This window comes from Protomyctophum bolini (genome assembly GCF_963924005.1).
Source record: "Protomyctophum bolini genome assembly, chromosome: 16".
Lineage (NCBI taxonomy): Eukaryota > Metazoa > Chordata > Actinopteri > Myctophiformes > Myctophidae > Protomyctophum > Protomyctophum bolini.
The window spans coordinates 17751719-17771094 of NC_137877.1; the positions used below are offsets into that span (position 1 = coordinate 17751719).

The 19376-nt window shown below is 43.1% G+C and overlaps 1 protein-coding gene across 2 annotated transcripts in view; it reads left to right on the top strand.

The window, feature by feature from the left end:
* Nucleotides 1-19376, top strand: part of tmeff2a (transmembrane protein with EGF-like and two follistatin-like domains 2a) — a 133739-nt gene that overhangs the window by 71117 nt on the left and 43246 nt on the right. For both annotated transcript variants that reach the window (XM_080785745.1, XM_080785746.1), the window contains exon 4: nucleotides 5895-5921. In XM_080785745.1, the coding sequence (XP_080641871.1) occupies nucleotides 5895-5921 (27 nt within the window). The remainder of the gene's footprint in view (nucleotides 1-5894; nucleotides 5922-19376) is intronic.

The window sequence follows — 19376 nt, forward strand, 5'->3', positions numbered from 1 at the left end:
GCAGTAGCCTAGTGAAGAAGTACTCCAATGTTTTACTTACTTAAAGGCAGTAGCCTAGTGAAGAAGTACTCCAATGTTTTACTTACTTAATGGCAGTAGCAGTGAAGTACTCCAATGTTTTACTTACTTAAAGGCAGTAGCCTAGTGAAGAAGTACTCCAATGTTTTACTTACTTAAAGGCAGTAGTCTAGTGAAGAAGTACTCCAATGTTTTACTTACTGTACTTAAGTAGAAAGTACTTAAAGGAGTGTAGTTCACCCATAACATGACTTATTTTCTATCAATTACACACCCCATGAAGCCTTTAGAAGTATCATTACTATATATAAAAAAAATAAAAATAATTTACAAGTAAAAGTTCTATCTTCCAAATTTGACTTGAGTGAAAGTACAAAGGTGCATCAAACTACTGTATACGTACAGGAACAATTAAACAAAAAGTATGGTCAAAAACAAACACAGTTGAAGAAGTAAAGTAAACCATGCACATTTTAATAAAGTATACCTGAGCAAATATGCAAGATGAAAGTTTTTAATTGATGCATGTACAAAAATGTTGATGACGTTTAATCACAGTTTGGTGGGCCCTGGCTCAGCAGTCACACATGGCTGGAAGCAGATGGCTTAGTGGACTGCTTGAACACTTCTCTCAGAGAGAGAGAGAGAGAGAGATCAGGGGACTGGCTCCTTTCAGTCACCGATAAGTATGGGCACAGGACAGTGTTGATTTTGACAGCGAATTTAGTTTGTTTTTTTGTCATATTCTTTTGAATAAAACTTTAGTCATGTTTTAGTCATTTGAAATGTTTTACCTTTAGTCTAGTTTTAGTCGACTAAATATCATAGCATTTTATAGTCGAATAAATCTACAGCTAGTACACCACATTTATTTTGGCAGGCGGCATGCTGAAAATAGCAGAGCGCAATCAAACATAAAATTGTCTTTTAGTTCTACTGGATCTCCTCTAGTCCCACCCTAACATTTTGGTCTAGTTTGTATCTGTTGACGAAAGTGTCAATATATTAGTTTTAGTTTTAGTGGATCTTACTAGTTATCAGAGGGAGGTAATAGTGAATCCTGTCTGACCTCTAAGCACATAATATATGGGTTTTTACACTGCTGTGGCGGGGGGGGGGGGGGGGGGGGGGGTTGGGGGGGGAGATGGGGATTAACACAACGCCCTTGACTGGTGGGTCCTGCTATCACCAGTGAACTGAACCGCTTGGCTTCAGTTCTAACCTGGAATTTGGGGAGTATAAAAGTATGTCAAGGGGAAGTTTGAAGCTGAGGCTCCACCAGACACCAGTGGTGGAAAAAGTATTCGTGTTTAATTCATGTATATATATTTTTTTTACTTACGTAAAAGTATCAATGCTGCCATGTAGAAAGTAAAAGTCTGGAATACAAAAATTACTTGAGTAAAAGCATTGGTATCAAAATGTACTTGTAACAGGGGTCTCGCTGGCTCTCCAGCAAAACAGCGAAAATACATGTGCAGGTGTGTTCGTTTCAATTAGCCCTTCTCTAAACCCCACCCCAAAAAGCGATTGTCCAATGCCAATCCAAGTAGTTTAGCAACCGTTGCTATACAGGTAAAGTTTTCATCACCTCATAGCTGTCAATGTTATTTTGATGGCAATAATACTAATGACCGCAACATGAAAACTCCCATTGGACCTCGTTAAAGTTGATTGTTGGATACTGTTTCTTCCTCTGTCATTTCCTCGTATTTCTAGTTTATTGACAAAATGTCATGCATATTTGTCCAGTGCATAGCCTACTGCAGGCCTTGTTGACTAAATATTTAGAAGACATTTTGGAGCTCTTGCTACTGAAATTATCGATTATTTAAATGGAGAAATCCTGTCAATTAACATGCATCGCAATGGGAGAGAAGGACAGCTCACCCTGTCACCTCGCTGCTAACGTGCCTATTGGATAAGGACGGGTTGGCGAGGGACTCATCTTCCATGAGTTCTCTCTCCTGATTGGATAAAATTGGTATACCGACCTGAAAATGCATTTTATGTTTACTAAGGACCTGGAGAGACATGACTCCTGTTGCTGAACAAACACTATAGCAGGGATGGGCAACTGGCGGCCCGGGGGCCACATGCGGCCCCCACCTTCACTTAATGTGGCCCTCAGGTTAATGTCAGATACTGATATTGCTGTGTGTCCTTAAAGGCTTTTGAAATTAAATACAAAATATACTTTTCAGGATTTCAATTCAAAAATAGCAAAAAAATAATCAAGGATTTCAATTCAAATGATAGCAAAAATGGACGATCTACAAGCTCAAAACGCGTCGCAGCACGGCGCATTTTGAGCTTGTATATCGGCTATTTTTGCTACAACACTACCATGCAATGTGGCCCTCTGGGGGGCCGGGAACTTTGCCACTGCCAAAGCGTCCCCGCTCTACTACCTGAACTTGCAGAACCGGGCTTGAGATCTCGCGAGGCGTGGCGAGAATGCATGGCCCCCAAAAGATTCGAGGCATTAACCTTGAAGCCTGGATTTGTCTTGAGTCCCAGCTCAGAATACACAGTTAAATTATATATACATGCATTTGTTTGGAATGGAAGGGGGGACGAGAGAGAGAGAGAGCACACTTGCATTTGCAACGATGAACTTACATGCATATGCAATATAAACAATTTGTATAACATTATGTATAGCACACATATAGTGTATACGGTACTCATAGTTTCATTGTACTAGATCTTCATTATGATCGTTGTTGACAATTTCTATGTGATTGATGAATTACCATGTGTTGTTCTTGCTTACTGTAAGGCAATCTGGATTAGGAGCGTCTGCTAAATGCCTAAATTGTAATTGGCAGTGTACTGTACGTGTGCTGGGTAGGTGGGGTTGGGCGGGTTCTGGCCTGCCTGTGTGTGGCTGTGATTCACCCAGCGGGAACACAACCAGAATGGAGTCATTACTGCCTGGGTGACCCGTCAGTGTCACCAGCCAGCCAGCCAGCCTGGGCAGTGGAGCCGGGGACAGGGGTGTCCCTCTGGAATGACAATGAGAGAGAGAGAGAGAGCTCTCTCGACGTGGTAGCCCATTAAAACAGGAACATCATATTTACAGCCAGGTTTGATGCACTCTGTTGGAGCTGTGTGTGTGTGTGTGTGTGTGTGTGTGTGTGTGTGTGTTTGGACCACAAGTTCATGATAGGTTCGAGCGTATGAGTCTCACGGCTTGGGTCTGATGGTGGGTGTGGCGCTCCACCTCAGCATCCATCTCCCAGGGGTCTATCGCATTGTAACAGAGATAGACTCCATCTCCCAGGGGTCTATCGCATTGTAACAGAGATAGACTCCATCTCCCAGGGGTCTATCGCATTGTAACAGAGATAGACTCCATCTCCCAGGGGTCTATCGCATTGTAACAGAGATAGACTCCATCTCCCAGGGGTCTATCGCATTGTAACAGAGATAGACTCCATCTCCCAGGGGTCTATCGCATTGTATCGGTGACAGACTCACGCTTGTTGCGGTTACCGGCTGATACCGACAATAGGCACTCCCAGTCCCGAGTCTCCCGACCTGTGCGGGCATCACGCACCAGAATTGGCCGATCTGCAAGCTCACAATGCGTTGCATACTGTACATGTGCGACATGCTGTAAGCTTGTAGAGCTGGGTATAAATCACCAGTTTTTGCCCATGCCTTCTTCCTCACCGCAGCCGTCAGTGCCCTTTCAGCTTTCACGGGAGTCAGATGCTAAAGTTAAAGGTTTTGTTTTTCATCGATCTTCTGCTAAAACTCTCCTCCCCGACTTCATCCCAGGAACTTGTGTAGGCTCCTTTGATGAAACACAGAGCATCAAAGACGCTGACCATTTGCCAAGGTCAATGAAACTAGCATCGTTCCTGACTGTGAAAAAAGGGCTTGCTGGGGTTCTGTTCAGTCTCAGAGCTTTCATTGTAATACAAGAAATTCTTTATCCAGACATTCAATTCATCGATGTGGCCTTTTTTCTCTCTCTTCTCACACAAATATATACATGATTCAGAGACCCTGCACAAAAGAGGTTATTCTGTTTTTCCTATTGTTCCTAATACATACATCTATCTATGTCTGTATATATCGTTGCTGTCGGGCAGAAACCCTGTATATCCGTGTTTCGACCTAGTATGTTTAACTTTTTCGTCGTCCTTCATCTAGGCCAGGGGTTCCCAAAGTGGGGTCCGGGGACCCCCAGGGGTACCTGAGGGAGTTCCAGGGGGGACCCATCTATTTTGTTCATGTTCATAAAGTGCTAAAGTGTTTAAAGCAGTGGTTCCCAAACTTACATTTAGACGTCTACATTTAGACGTCTACATTTAGACGTCTGTATACATTTAGACCAGTGGTTCCCAAAGTGATGTCCGGGGACCCCCAGGGGTACCTGAGGGAGTTCCAGGGGGGACCCATCTATTTTGTTCATGTTCATAAAGTGCTAAAGTGTTTAAAGCAGTGGTTCCCAAACTTACATTTAGACGTCTACATTTAGACGTCTACATTTAGACGTATACATTTAGACGTCTACATTTAGACAGTGTCCCCCTGAGTGCCTTCCCAGTGCCTCCCCAGTGCCTCCCCAGTGTCTCCCCAGTGCCTCCCCAGTGTGCCCCCCGAGTGCCTTCCCAGTGCCTCCCCAGTGTGCCTCTGAGTGCCTCCCCAGTGTCTCCCCAGTGCCTCCTCAGTGCCTGCCCAGTGTCCCCCAGTGTCCCCCCAGTGTCTCCAATAGCAATACAAGAGCAATAATAAAAATTAATCTTAATGTATTAATCTTATTAATTAATGAATCAAATTAATTAATTAATTAATCAAAATTGCGGCCTGTGCCCAGCACCATGCCAAAGCTTTTTCCTGCAGGAAACACTGCTTGTGGTTGTAAATATATTGTTATCCGTGTTGCGAGGATGAGAGGGTACCTGGAAAAATATCTACCCCAAAAGGGGTACCTGGTCCAAAAAAGTTTGGGAACCCCTGATCTAGGCTACAGCAGTGTCGCTATACAAAAGTTTTATAGAAAATAGCCGAACTGCAAGCTCACAAAGCAGCGTATCATGATGCAATGTGAGCTTGTAGAAACTTGTGTTTTTTATTTTGCAGATCAGGGTCCCAGAGATTAAGAAAATATATGTATTATCGTTTGGGGGTCTATAGCACATATTATACAACTGTGCATGGGTAGCTGAACTTTACGAAGAAAAACAAAAGTGTTACAAAATCTAGATGAGAGGTTTCTGCCTGGCAGCAACGATGTAAGGAGCAGTAGAGCTTTTCTTTTTGTTTGTTTTAGCAGTTTATGGTTTTATTGCTTTTTTGCCCATTAGCTACTACCTTAGTAGCAGCTACTCTTTTTCTTAGTGCTTGTCAGAATGGCTTTAACACAGCCCCATGTGGTTGAGGAACGGCTGCGGGCCTTCCTTCCGCGGTGTGTCTTTGAGTCGGCTTGGCAAGGTAAAGTCGATCAAACGGTTGGGGAAAACGAATCTCTGGCACTTAGCTACCGTTATATAGTATATCGGGGTGGTGGAGAGGTTAAGACTTAAGGGTGTTTATTGGAATGAGAAAACATATACATTTGCATTAATTTGTGTTGTTCTGTGTCAGCACTTTGGGGCTGTCGTATTGTGAAAATAAAAGTGTAAAAAGAAAATACTATTCACAAAAAACAGAAAACATACATTTACTTTGCAAAAGCCAAAGTCTGCCTGTCTGCTATTTTCCCCACAATACGTACGGATTTCACTAGTGAGACAAAGCTGTAGCCACACACACACACACACACACACACACACACACACACACACACACACACACACACACACACACACACTCACACGCTCATCATTATAATAAGTGTGTTTTCTCTGGTTCTCTTACAGATGCCGGTTCAGGATCAGGAGACGATGGTAAGACCAGTTTCCCTCTGCATGCTCTGTGTGTGTGTGTGTGTGTGTGTGTGTGTGTGTGTGTGTGTGTGTGTGTGTGTGTGTGTGTGTGTGTGTGTGTGTGTGTGTGTGTGTGTGTGTGTGTGTGTGTGTGTGTGTGTGTGTGTGTGTGTGTGTGTGTGTGTGTGTGTGTGTGTGTGTGTGTGTGTGTGTATGCGCCGCCGTGTGTGTGCGACTGTGCATGCGTGCGATCAGAAATCAAGAAGTGTCATTAACACCACACACGTGTTGATCCAGTGGCGTGTCGGAAGTGTGGAATAATTTGCAGTGAATATTTGTGACTTTTGACACACCAAACAAGTTATACTTTCACTATACTGTTTTGTTTTGTTTTCACAAATTAATGCAAAAACACAAACGTCTGCTAGTGTGAAGAACTTTCCCTTGTGGATGGATAAACCATCCTTGGGCGCATGCTAGGTTCCTTGTTAGTAACAATGAATGCCATGCCATGCAAATACAGGCAAGAACAGGCAATGCAAATACAGGCACATATAGGCCTGGTCCTTTTTAGATTACAGACTGTGAATTCTGATTAAATGCATTGACAAGCCCCTACGCCTACAACCTGAGCAGTGTCTTTGCGTGCCGTGGTGCCCATATAGCATGCAGGGGGAGGGGGGTCCTTTGATTGGCCCAGGGACCTGCACGGCGGGGGTTAATCCGTCCCTATAAACAACATGCTATCTAAATAACGTAATGCACATTTTTGCTCGAGGAAAAAGCAAATCGAAATAACAAAAAAACAAACAAACATGTGAACTCAAAGTGACTCAAATTTTGCATCAACGGAGTACAGGAAGGAGAATAGCCCCCATTGTTCCTGTTGTGACTCGGTCACTTCTGCCTCGGCGAGCGAACGCTCATTATCATATTCCTGTGAGAACGCATTCCGTTCTGCTATCCTTCCTCCCTTATCGCGGTCCTCTCTCCATCCATCCCTCCATCACCGGGCCCTCCGTTATCACAAACATGCACACACACACACACACACACACACGCACGCGTTATCAAGCGCTGCCTTCTGTTTCCTCTGCTCTGCTCTTATCTTGTTTATTTCATTCTCTCCGGATGTTTATTTATTTTTCCTCCCCCTGTTCCTTTTTCTATCTCTATCTCCCTCGGGTTGACCCCACTGACCCATTTCATTTCCGTCCGTCCATTCGTCCATCCGTCCATCCATCCGTCTGTTTGGGGAACCCTAAGATTCGCTCTTTTCACTCCTTTTGTGTGACGCTCTTGTATGACAAAGTAGGCCATTAATCTGCAAAAAAAGAGAGAAAAAAGACAAGAGGTTTCTGTTGGCCGACAGCAATGATATCCATTGTGATGCTGGGCGCAGTAGGCTAGAGATCCAGTACAGTATAATGAAGCAGAGAGGCAGTGAGCTGGAGGCAGAGCAGAGCAGTGTTGGAGGAAGTCGATGAAGAGATATGAGCAACACAGGCGACTATAGGGAAAGGCTCAGCAGCCTACCATCTAGCTCAGAGCCATAACAACCCACCTGCTGTGCTTGTTTCGCTTCTTTTGACCATTTTCTGACAGTGTTTTTGAGATTGTAGTCTTTTGTTGTCATCAGGATGGGATAGGGGGTGGGCCAGTTGTTTTAGCACCTTGGGGCACACCTAGAGAATGGACCATTCACCAGTTCAGAATATGATGCATATCTACATAATGTATTATGTAAGCAACTCATAATTGTTTTGATCTGTGGAAAAAACAAGAATAATGTGAGTGTTGGAACTGGTGGTTCAAACTGAACAACCAATTTGTCAATTTGAAGCTATGATTCCCTGCTTTCATATGACATGAAAAAACAATCAAACAAAAAATGTAATGACTTACTGTGTGTCAAGTTTGGTCACAAATAGTTGTAATGTTGAAAAACCAGGACATCTTAGGGTTGGTCATTGTTGTTTGTATTATCGATTAATGTCTAATAATGTGGAATGAATTAATTAATTCATGAATGAATGAGTCTTTAAACATGTTTTAAAAAGGTCCACAGAGGCCACAGATTTCAGGTGATCGGGGAAGTCGTTCCATAGCCTCAGGGTGCTACAGAGACAGTTTGACAATGGGATGAATGGTACATAATGCTGTTATCCAATGTGCATTACATTCACCCATTCACACACTGATGGAGGAGGAAAAACCATGCAAGGCAGGCACCAACCCATGCTCATCTGGAGCGATCAGGTGTTCAGTGCCTCTGACATTAACTCTGGGGGTAGCCTGGGGTTTGAACTGGCACGCTATACCCCCTGAGCCACGCTGGAACCCCTCATAGATCAGGATTAGGGTAGGTTTGTAGGAAGCGAGCGGAAATGATCACAGCGGAGACAGAAATAGTCAGAAAGAGAAGAGATGGAGAGATAAAAGAGAGCCGGTGGGGTGAAAGAAAGAGGATAAGAGAATAGAAGAGAGGAGAGGGGAGGTGTTTAATGAGTGGACGGGAGGTTAAAGATGGTGGCATTAAAATGGTGGGTTATAGGATGTGCTGAGGGAGAGACTCCTCCCAGTAAAAATAAATGTATTTTAATGGTCTGCAATAAATCCATGCACGCACACACGCGCATACACATCTTCATCTGATAAGGACCAACACGCCACAGTGTAGCGGCGTGGGGCCTCGGGGCAGCGGCCCGGTCCTGGTCATTCCAAGAATCAGACGCTTTGTTGTCCAAATCAATCAAATCATGCCACTGCTTAATTGAATTGTCCCCAGAAAGAAAGGTCACAGAGGGACACGGACCAACGGAAACCCTGCACCAAAACCACCAGTGTACCGGTATATGTACGGTATATGTACAGTATATTGTACCGGTATATGTACAGTATATTGTGGCGAAAGCTTGCATGTAAAATCGATAGCAGATCGAGTTTGCAACATGTCATTTTTTACGGCCATTTTAAGCGAGAGCTTTCCCCACAATAACAGAAAACAGAAAATACACTAGCATAGAGCCCCGAGGGACTTTTTTTTTAACCGCTTGAACCCTAGCATCCACATTCTAGTCAATAATCGAATATTAGACAATAATCACACCCGTGTGAAGTGAGGGGCGCTCGTATCATCTTACCAGATTAGGTCATGTAATGATGATTTAAAACCAACAGTGTCAAAACTAAAAAACTAAAATATCTTTATTGTTCAAGGCGTTTAATGTTTGTTAGCGACAAGATGACGTACATTTTCCCTTCATTGTCAATGGTGTTTTTTAAACAAACATTGAACTAAAAAAAAACATTAAACCTGTATAGCCCCTCAAAAATAGCAGATCTAAAAGCTCACATGACCATTTATGGTAAAGAGATTTGGTGGTAGTTAAAACTCTATAGCATTCATCCTTGCACTGGATCCCTCTGAATTTTAGGATATACTTTAAAGTAATTTTACTTTATTTTAAAGTCAAGAAAGGTCTGGCGCCCTCCTATCTGTCAAACTGTCTGCATGACTATGTCCCAGCTCTCCTCTTCAGGTCACTCGGTACTGAACGGCAGATCGAACCCCAACAAATGGCAACAGCCACGGCGCAGCAATACGTACCAAGGATGTGGAACTCTCTTCCCCTTCATATCAGACTGGCAACCTCGGTTGATGGCTTTAAGAGGCTTCTAAAAAACCCATTTATATGAAAAATGGGTTGCAAAATTGTGGTATAAACATAAAAATAAATTAAAAAAATAAACCCACACTGACATGCACACATCCTTCTCCGGATCCAATACAGTTTATTTGCCTGGAGATATGCCTCCCCCCCATGCCAGTAAGAGAGACGTTATTAAGATGATATTTATATACACAATGGTAATGAAAGATCAGTGACAGCAGCGCTTGGGAAAATAATAACGAATGTCACAAATAAACAGAAATAAAATCACAAACTTTATTCCACTTTTAACTCTGTGTACAAAATGTATGTCTGCAGCAAAAGTAGCACCCATTTATTTTGACTATTTATATGTTGGCTATTGAAAAATCTACAAACTCACAATGCGTCACTTAGTGCCTCGCTTACATTTGCTTTTTGAGTGGTGCAACCACTCCTATAGACAGCTATGTGTGTAGTGTGGCTGTGTCCCTGTGTCCGAGCACGAAAATATCGTTAGCGTTTGTTCACCACCAAGTGTCACTGTTGCACAGCCAGACACACAGGCCAGGGAGGAGGGCTTGTGCAGTGCAGTGCAGACTTGCAGTGCAGTGCAGTGCAGTGCAAGTACAAGTTTTTGTAATTGTTAAAAAAATATTTAAAAAAGATATATGCAAATGTTCTGTTCTGAGGGTAACTGGCACAAAACATTTTCAGACGGTGGCCATAATTAATACCGTGTAAATGTTGGGGTTCTTGAGAACCCCTGACTCAGAGAGTTTTACAGTGTAAAGAAGTACGGAACAACACGCTAGCCATGAGATGTGGCGTCTCACAAACATAGCTTTTCAAACGGAGGAGGTCATGAGAACACGCTCATCTTTGCACGGCTATGGTTTTTTATTGATGTGTTGCACCTGGTTAGACTTAGTATCTCATGACCCCACAGGCAGAGCAAGGAACAAAACAAGGCGTTCGAGGTCCAAGAAGCTGTCGTAGGGCTCACGGCATTGATGTGCGTGCGTGCGGCGCGGTAGCCTATCAACTTGGGGGTCCTTGATGTGAGGATGTTTGAGAAGAAGCAGTGCTGTAAGGAATTAGGTCTCTGCGTTGCCAGTGTGTGTGTGTGTGTGTGTGTGTGTGTGTGTGTGTGTGTGTGTGTGAGCGTGATGCAAAGCAGAGCATGTACTGCAACACCGACATGACATGGACTCTGCATGGTTCTGCTTTAGCACGTACACACAGGGTGAATTCAGGTCGACTTGGAAGGCACTCCGTATCCAAAAAAAGAAGATTATGTGCACTAGGTGATAGCTCTATTAAAGTTGGAGCCAATTGATTCATCACATTACGGTGTCGTTGCTGTCGGGTAGAAACCTCTTATCTCCATATTCTAAAGTTTTTTGTATTTTCTTTTTGTATTTTTTTTATTGGTGACACAGAGAAACGAGGCTTAGTTATTAGTGTTAGCATAACCAGCTCAACCAGCTTGTGGTTAGAGTATTCGCCTGAGACTGGGAGGTTGGGTTTCGTCCCCCGGCCGGGTGATGCCAAAGACTGTAAATATGAGACCCAATGCCTCCCTGCTTGGCACTCAGCATCAAGGGTTGGATTTGGGTGTTAGATCAACTAAAAATGATTCCTCGAGCGTGGCAAGGCTGCGGCTCATTACTCCAAGAGATGGGTCAAATGCGGAGAACAAATCTCCCATAGAGCAATGTATGTGAGAAATAGTAGGACTTTAACCTTCATATCACTATGAATCTTTTTTACTCTTATGAGACATGACAAGACACAGACAGGACTGAACGTGACGAAGAAAAACAAGAATAACTGCGAAAACAAAGACAAAAACAAGCTCACAACGCAGTCTCAAGCTAAAAAGTTTGGGAACCACTGGTGTATAGCATACAGCATACTTAATGCAATTTGGTAAAAGTTATCATTCAAGAGGTCATATTACTCCACAAATCTTTGTAGAAAGAGAAACTTTGCACATTGCACTTAACCACATATTGCATCCCTTTTCTGGGCATGAAGAGCAGGATAGACCCCCATTGAATATAATACATATAATACATAGAGACGCTATGCATTATGTGCTTCCTTGTTTGTATGCGACGGTTGGCTAATCAAGGGATAAGCGCTGCACTTATTTAATTGGAATACCATAGTCTGATTAAGGTCATTCATCAAATAATCATTTCCAAAAAGCTGCAGCACTATGGATTGGTGGGCAACACTTCATTAATTTGCATTAAGTGGGAGGCACCGCTGCGGAGCAATTATGAACTGGATTCTGATTGATCGTCCTGTAGTCAGCGGCCAGCGATGGCACACATACAGCCTGCATCGGTAAAAAAATAAGTTTACCGGAATATCTCCTGCAATGTTTGATCGATTGAATACTTTATTAACAAGTTTGGTAGCTGTAGCAGGCACAATTATACAAGCAGAGCTAAAAGGATGACTTAAAAACTCTCTCTGATGGCAAGCTAGAACAGTGGTTCTCAAACTTCTTTCACTCTGGATACCCCTGTGGGGTCATCCATGGCACCCCTTGAATTACATTGTTACATTTTTGGAATCTCATGTCATTTTGCGATACATAAATATGTAAATATTTCCCAGTAAGATACACGTCACGAGGAAAACTCGAGAGAATGTTTCCATTATAGGACAGATTGAAAATAACTTTCAGACGTTTAACCACTTGAACCCAATAATCCCTATTCTTGGCTTTTCTCCCTGTCAATGATGCTAATATGCTGTATTCGTATAGGAGGCAAGACGTAAGGGAGAGCATATTTAGAATTAGCATAGCATAAATACTTTGAGAACCATTGGTTTAAATAACATGCTTTCTAAATGGTATTTTTTTAACATTGTGGTCAAGAAAACAAAGCAATAACTAGTAAGACGCCCTGAGGGCATGGCCACATGTCGGTTCAATAATGTTTTCCTCCTTTTAACATCAAGTGTGCCCGGATCTCCGCTTTGTTCTATATCGATGTGTTATCCCGATTGATCCCAGGAGCACCTTTTTACTATTTTTATACCTGCACACCTCCTGAGCACCTTGGTTGCCTCCTTGCCTCTGACATGGAATATCAGCTCCATATATGGTCAGCTCCACAAGTTCATATATATATATGGAGATCTAAGGGTGGCATCGGGGGAATTGTCTTGAGTTTGATGAGGTCAGATGAGGTCAGATCAACATATGGCATGAATCCTGTATTGGCCATATATGGAGCGTGTCACGAGGCGTGACTGACGCACTGACTGAGAGGTTTTAGCATGACTGACTGACAGGTTTTGCAGGTTTTCATAGTAAACTGCGACCTACAGTCGCAGTTTACTATGTCATAGAGTCATAGAGTGGAAGGGAACACCGTAGAATGCAGGTTTAAGTGCAAATTGCCAGCGTTTTGGGTGACCTTCCCATTCGGACATTCTGGTTGGTCCAAGTGGAGACCCCGCTGCTGCTGCCCCCCTACCCCTCCTCCCCCCCCCCCCCCCCTCGGTCACACGGCCATCGCCATGGCAACCAGGTTAGAGGTTTACGAAAGCAAATAATCTGATCATACCGCTTTTGCGATATCGAGATTGTGTGTGTGTGTGTGTGTGTGTGTGTGTGTGTGTGTGTCTGTGTGTGTGTGTGTCCGTCCTATTTGGGCTACATGTCTCGCACACACACGTGCACACACACACACACACACACACACACACACACACACACACAAGCTCTATCTATAAGCAATGCGTTCCACCCCAATAGGCAGGAGGCAGAAGGGCAGCAGCAACATGCTCAGCCCTGCAGCCAAAATGAGGCTGTTGAGAAACACACACACTGAAACACTAACAGTACATTCTCTAGGCCAGCTAGCATTTAAAAATACAAAATGATATGAAAGTAACATTTCTTGTTTGAGATCAATGCATTTCCGTATTGAAATGTAGACGTTTTCCAATCCAAAGCAAGGTTGTTTTATTTTTTTGTTAGAATATGAATATGAATATGAATGAGTGTTCACATTTTCAAATGGTTGGTTCCATTTATACACTCAGAGTGAAGGGGGTCCTTGCAAATAAAGCATTTGAGGACTACTATAGTACTAGTTGGACTCGTAGTAAATTGTCATACATATTCTGAAGAAAACCTGGAGATTGACATTCAGTATCTGGATCTTCTGATCAAAATAAGAACAATATTATGGTGTGTAAAAATATATATATACATTTAAAAAAGTATTTGGAAACATTTACGGGCATACTGTATTGATGACCACTATTTGTTACTGTCCACGACGGGAAAACACCACTAGCCAATTGACCCGATCACATTATATAACCTAATTAAGTGAGGCTCTATACACAGGCTCTATCACATAGTGACTTAACCTAATTAAATTAGGTTCTATAAGCTCGTTCAGCAAGCACAATCACCTAATTTGTTGGCCCAGTCCGAGGCACTGCTGCAGAGAAGTAAATGTACGACCTGATTTTCATCTCTTGTGTTGTGGCTGAGGCTTGAATTATGCTTTTAATGGTGCCATTCAAAAGGTGTGATGACAGTGTAATGACACACTACTGGGGGGCTGCCAGGTGTTCCTATTGTTCCCATGGGGACTACGATAACGCTAATGTATTATCATGGGGACTACGATACCACTAATGTATTATGCCACAGGCACACTGGATAGAAATCTACCAAAATGACAGGCACAAGTATAATCTATTCAGAAACCTTGTATCTCCATATTTCAACTTTTTGTATCCCTTTTTTTCCCCATCAATTTTTGACGTTGCTGTCGAGCAGAAACCTCTTTATCTCCTTGTAATGGTTTTTTTATTGTATGATTTTCTTTCGCAAATGAATGCCTTACTTGATCATACTACAGCGTCATACCAACGTACCAAGCTTGTCGATCTGCAACTTTTGCTGTTTTTGAATTTGAATACTGAAAAGAGTTATATGCTTAACCCATTCTGACCGGGCACCCATTTTGGTGTTGGCATCATGTTATGCTTTAGCTATTGAAAAATAGCAGATCTACAAGCTCATATCGCGCCACCGAGTGGCGCGATACGAGCTTGTAGGTCTGCTATTTTTGAAAAATTCGAAGAACGACTGACATTTTTAGAATCTGATCTCAGGTCAGAATGGGTTAATCAGACCAGTGTGTGTCCCGTGGAAACCTCGTATGAATCTGATCTCAGGTCAGAATGGGTTAATAAGTTTCCACCCAACAGATGCGATATGGTACGACAGTGACACACAAAAGCATCGAAAATAGCCAAATGTTGAAAAGTGAAGTTAGTGTGTGTGAGTGGGGTTTATACATATTTATATCAATGAAAAGTATTACCAAGAGCTTGTGAATACAAAATAGCAATTTAATCCAGCAGGTTATTTTCTTTACAATGTTGCTGTTAGGTAATACATTTTGGACATACAAGTTTTCCGCCCGAGGGCGATGATACTATTGTAGAAGAGGAGCTGATGATGTGCGTGCTCAAAGATAGAAGGCTTACAGGCATGCATGCCAGGGAACACAGCCCACTCTGTAGGAGAATCACTGGATGTTCTAAAAGCTGCGAGCTGGACGTTTTATGTCCTATTATTCCAACCCTGGTCTCCAACACGGGAGAGCACAGTTCTTCCATTCTGCCAAGAAGTGCCAAGTGGCAATGTTGAGCTTCAGGAAGTACTATAATTACCAATTAACCTGTATGTGTTGGACACAACCTCCAACCACTGTATATAGGACTATATATTGTAGTAACATACTAATAGTGATATTGTATTAACATATTCTAGTATTCTACCATATGAAATCATACTATAATTCTGACAATGTCTGAATGTCTGTGTGTCACTGTGACTGCCGTAGCTCCTCACTGCCTGCACGAATCACTCCCACTTTTCACACAGGCATTGACCATAATAATATGGAGGCCGTAACGAAGCTCTTTTTTCGATTCCACACATTAATGATTAATAATGAAGTATTTCGGCAAGTATTTCACAACGGGTAAGGTCTAGTAGTTATAATGTTTTAACATACTCTTCCATAAATATGTAGGCTACTACTTATATTATACTCTACCACAGGGGCGGAGCTACCGGGGGGGTGAGGGGGGTGGTCACACCCCGGCCCGGACCTCCGGGGGGCCCGGGCTGTCAGATGATCGATTGACGATTTTTTTACACAGTCACTCACGACTGATAAAACCAGCGGGCCCCCACGAATCCCGCAATTAACCAGATACAGAGCTAAATATAGCCTATAATAGCCTACACTTTAGCAAAATATCATGTCTGATGAGAATGTACTGCGCTGGACTGTACAAGCACCGTGGAGTCTGTCTCACACTCTCTCCAACAGACATCCCAGCCACGCTCCAAAAGTGCAAGTCTCTCTCTGACGCCCTGTAAAAGTCCCTTCCGCAGCCCTCTGGTGATATTCTCACTCCCGTGCGCGGGTTTTCAAATCCCAGCAAATAAACAAAACCACGTAACTACTCACCAACACAAAGCCTGCTAGACCTTGTTAAAAGTCTATTTTTGTAAAATACACTTTGTGCCATCTTAATAACGCAATGTACCCTGCATTTTACCGGGCAGTCATTTCTTCTACTATGGCATTTTCGGGTTTTGCCTGCGCCGATCTGGTTGGATTAATTTTATTTAATGATTAAAATAGTGCATTTTATAGAGAAGCTGGGGACCTGAGACGCTTCCCAGCTACGATAATAGACTTTTACCAAGGTCTAGCGGTCCAGGGCTACAAAAGTGGCAGCACCTGTCACTCATTAGTAGGCTAATCACTCTGTGAGAATTTAGGAGTGCATATGTTTGGACTTCCTTTTCTCCACAACGGACTGTTTCGATTCTAAACCCCTTCTTGTTGCTTTTCCCTGTGTGCGATCACTCAGCAATAAGGTGAAACAGAACACAAAGATGAGTAGTAGCCTATTTATTTTTTTAACACGCAGCACCTCTCTCTCTCTCTACGTCTCTCTCTCTCTCTCTCTCTCTCTCTCTCTCTCTCTCTCGTGTGTGCATTGCTGCGCAATGTCACAGACACAGACGCGATCAACCAAATATAACACTTTCCCTCTATATGTGACTGTGATCAGCTCCTCACACACTATCTACGTCTCTCTCTCGTGTGTGCATTGCATTGACGCGATCAACCAAATATAACACTTTCCCGGCCTCTATCTGTGACTGTGATCAGCTCAGCAGCAACTGTTAACGTCATTATTTTTTCTTCCGTTCGGGGGGGGGGGGGGGGGGGTGCTGTTGGGAGTCTGGTTCGGTGAGGCCCGGTCGTGCTGTCTCACCCCCCGGCCCGGCCCAATGTTGTTCCGCCACTGCTCTACCATACAGATGTAATAGTTACAGTTTGTCAGTATTATTAACAAGCTCAACTTCCAAACTGTGAGAAATTATTTTGTAAAATGCTCTGCCTATTCCGACATGCCCAGAATAGGAATGCTTGCGTTCAAGTGGTTAACAAAATGCATTGCACAGATTGGTACACTCTCTGAGGTAAATTAAACACTCAAGGATTTTACCGTGCATACCTCGCAGATGAGAGTACACGTGAAAATGGTAAATGGCGTCATAAAGAATTTATAGTAATATACTATGCAGTGATTTAGTTAAGGCAGTATAAATGTAAGTTCATCGTGGCTGCCTGCTGGAGCATACAAGATGCATCAACGTTCACGCTATACTGTTCTTCCTTATATATCCTTGCGTGGGAAAAGGCTCTGCCTGTGATTCCGTTCGCACACACTGAGCTAAATGAACTCGAATTTTGCCATGCATACCTCTCGCATGCAGGAAATCTTCTCTGGCGGGCGGAAACCTCATATGTGCAAAACTGTTACTTTTCAGGATTCAAATATTGTTTTTAAAACAGCAAAAGTAGCAGATCTACATTGCTTGTAGCCTGTTATTATAGCCAGACTGATAACATGGATTCACTCACACGTTGCTCCACGATACCATGCCTAGAGATGGCGTGGAACACTTCTCCTATAAGTTTGTTTATGTTTATTAAAGGATTCCTATTAGAGACACATGCATGAGCCTCTATGAAATCTAAAAAAAATAATCTAACAGCAGTCAAATTAAAGAAATAACAGCATACCGGCGGTAACAGCATACAAGTTACTTGGCAAAATATATCTTGATATATATCCTATATATTTGTTTTTGTTATGGATTGTATATAATACGTTTCTGGGCAGATCATTACAGAGTTCTATTGACCTATATAAGAGTTTGAGAACATTTGTTTTTGGTGCTGTTTTTGTTCTTATGTTACCAGAAGCTGTTCCTCTAGTGTTGCACTGTAGGGTCTGCGCATGCATAAAGTGAGTGGCAAATCGAGTGGCAAAGTTACATTTTCTATTTGGATGTATGGGCTGTCAAGGCAACTCAGTAGGCATTCCCACATAACGTCCAGGTATGATGACGATGTCTTTTCATGATAAAAAAAAAAAAAAGATAATCTGATCCACAAGCTAAAAAATGTCTCTCTTCGCGCCACGTTTCGAGCTTGTGAAAGAAGAAAAAAAATGAAACCCACAAAGTTAAAACACTGAGATAAGAGGTTGCCTGACAGCAACGGAATGGTACAGTGATAGTACAGTATGTGAGCAAGCTGCCCATTCATCAGCGTGTGCTTCCTGTAGCGTGCCGCGTAGCGTCTGAGCATGGCACGGTTCACACTGTACATGTATGTGGGAAGGGGCTGGTTCACACTGTACATGTATGTGGGAAGGGCTGGTTCACACTGTACATGTATGTGGGAAGGGGCTGGTTCACACTGTACATGTATGTGGGAAGGGCTGGTTCACACTGTACATGTATGTGGGAAGGGACTGGTTCACACTGTACATGTATGTGGAAAGGGACTGGTTCACACTGTACATGCATGTGGAAAGGGACTGGTTCACACTGTACATGCATGTGGAAAGGGACTGGTTCACACTGTACATGTATGTGGGAAGGACTGGTTCACACTGTACATGTATGTGGGAAGGGACTGGTTCACACTGTACATGTATGTGGGAAGGGACTGGTTCACACTGTACATGTATGTGGGAAGGGACTGGTTCACACTGTACATGTATGTGGGAAGGACTGGTTCACACTGTACATGTATGTGGGAAGGACTGGTTCACACTGTACATGTATGTGGGAAGGGACTGGTTCACACTGTACATGCATGTGGGAAGGACTGGTTCACACTGTACATGTACATGTATGTGGTAAGGGGGACTGGTTCACACTGTACATGTATGTGGGAAGGACTGGTTCACACTGTACATGTATGTGGTAAGGGGGACTGGTTCACACTGTACATGTATGTGGGAAGGGACTGGTTCACACTGTACATGCATGTGGTAAGGGGGACTGGTTCACACTGTACATGTATGTGGGAAGGACTGGTTCACACTGTACATGTATGTGGGAAGGGACAGGTTCACACTGTACATGTATGTGGGAAGGGACTGGTTCACACTGTACATGTATGTGGGAAGGGACTGGTTCACACTGTACATGCATGTGGGAAGGGGCTCTGCCGATAAGCCCCTCATTCTGGCACGGGGATCACACTGTAATCTACACCAACAGGGATGGGGATCAGCCTGGCAGATCAAAGTCCTCACACATCTCTTTCCCATGTAGTGTATACTCCTGCTCTCTCTCTCTCTCTCTCTCTCTCTCTCTCTCTCTCTCACGTCTTTATCCCTTCCTCATACCTCACATGCCGTTTCCACCTGATCCAAAAAAGAA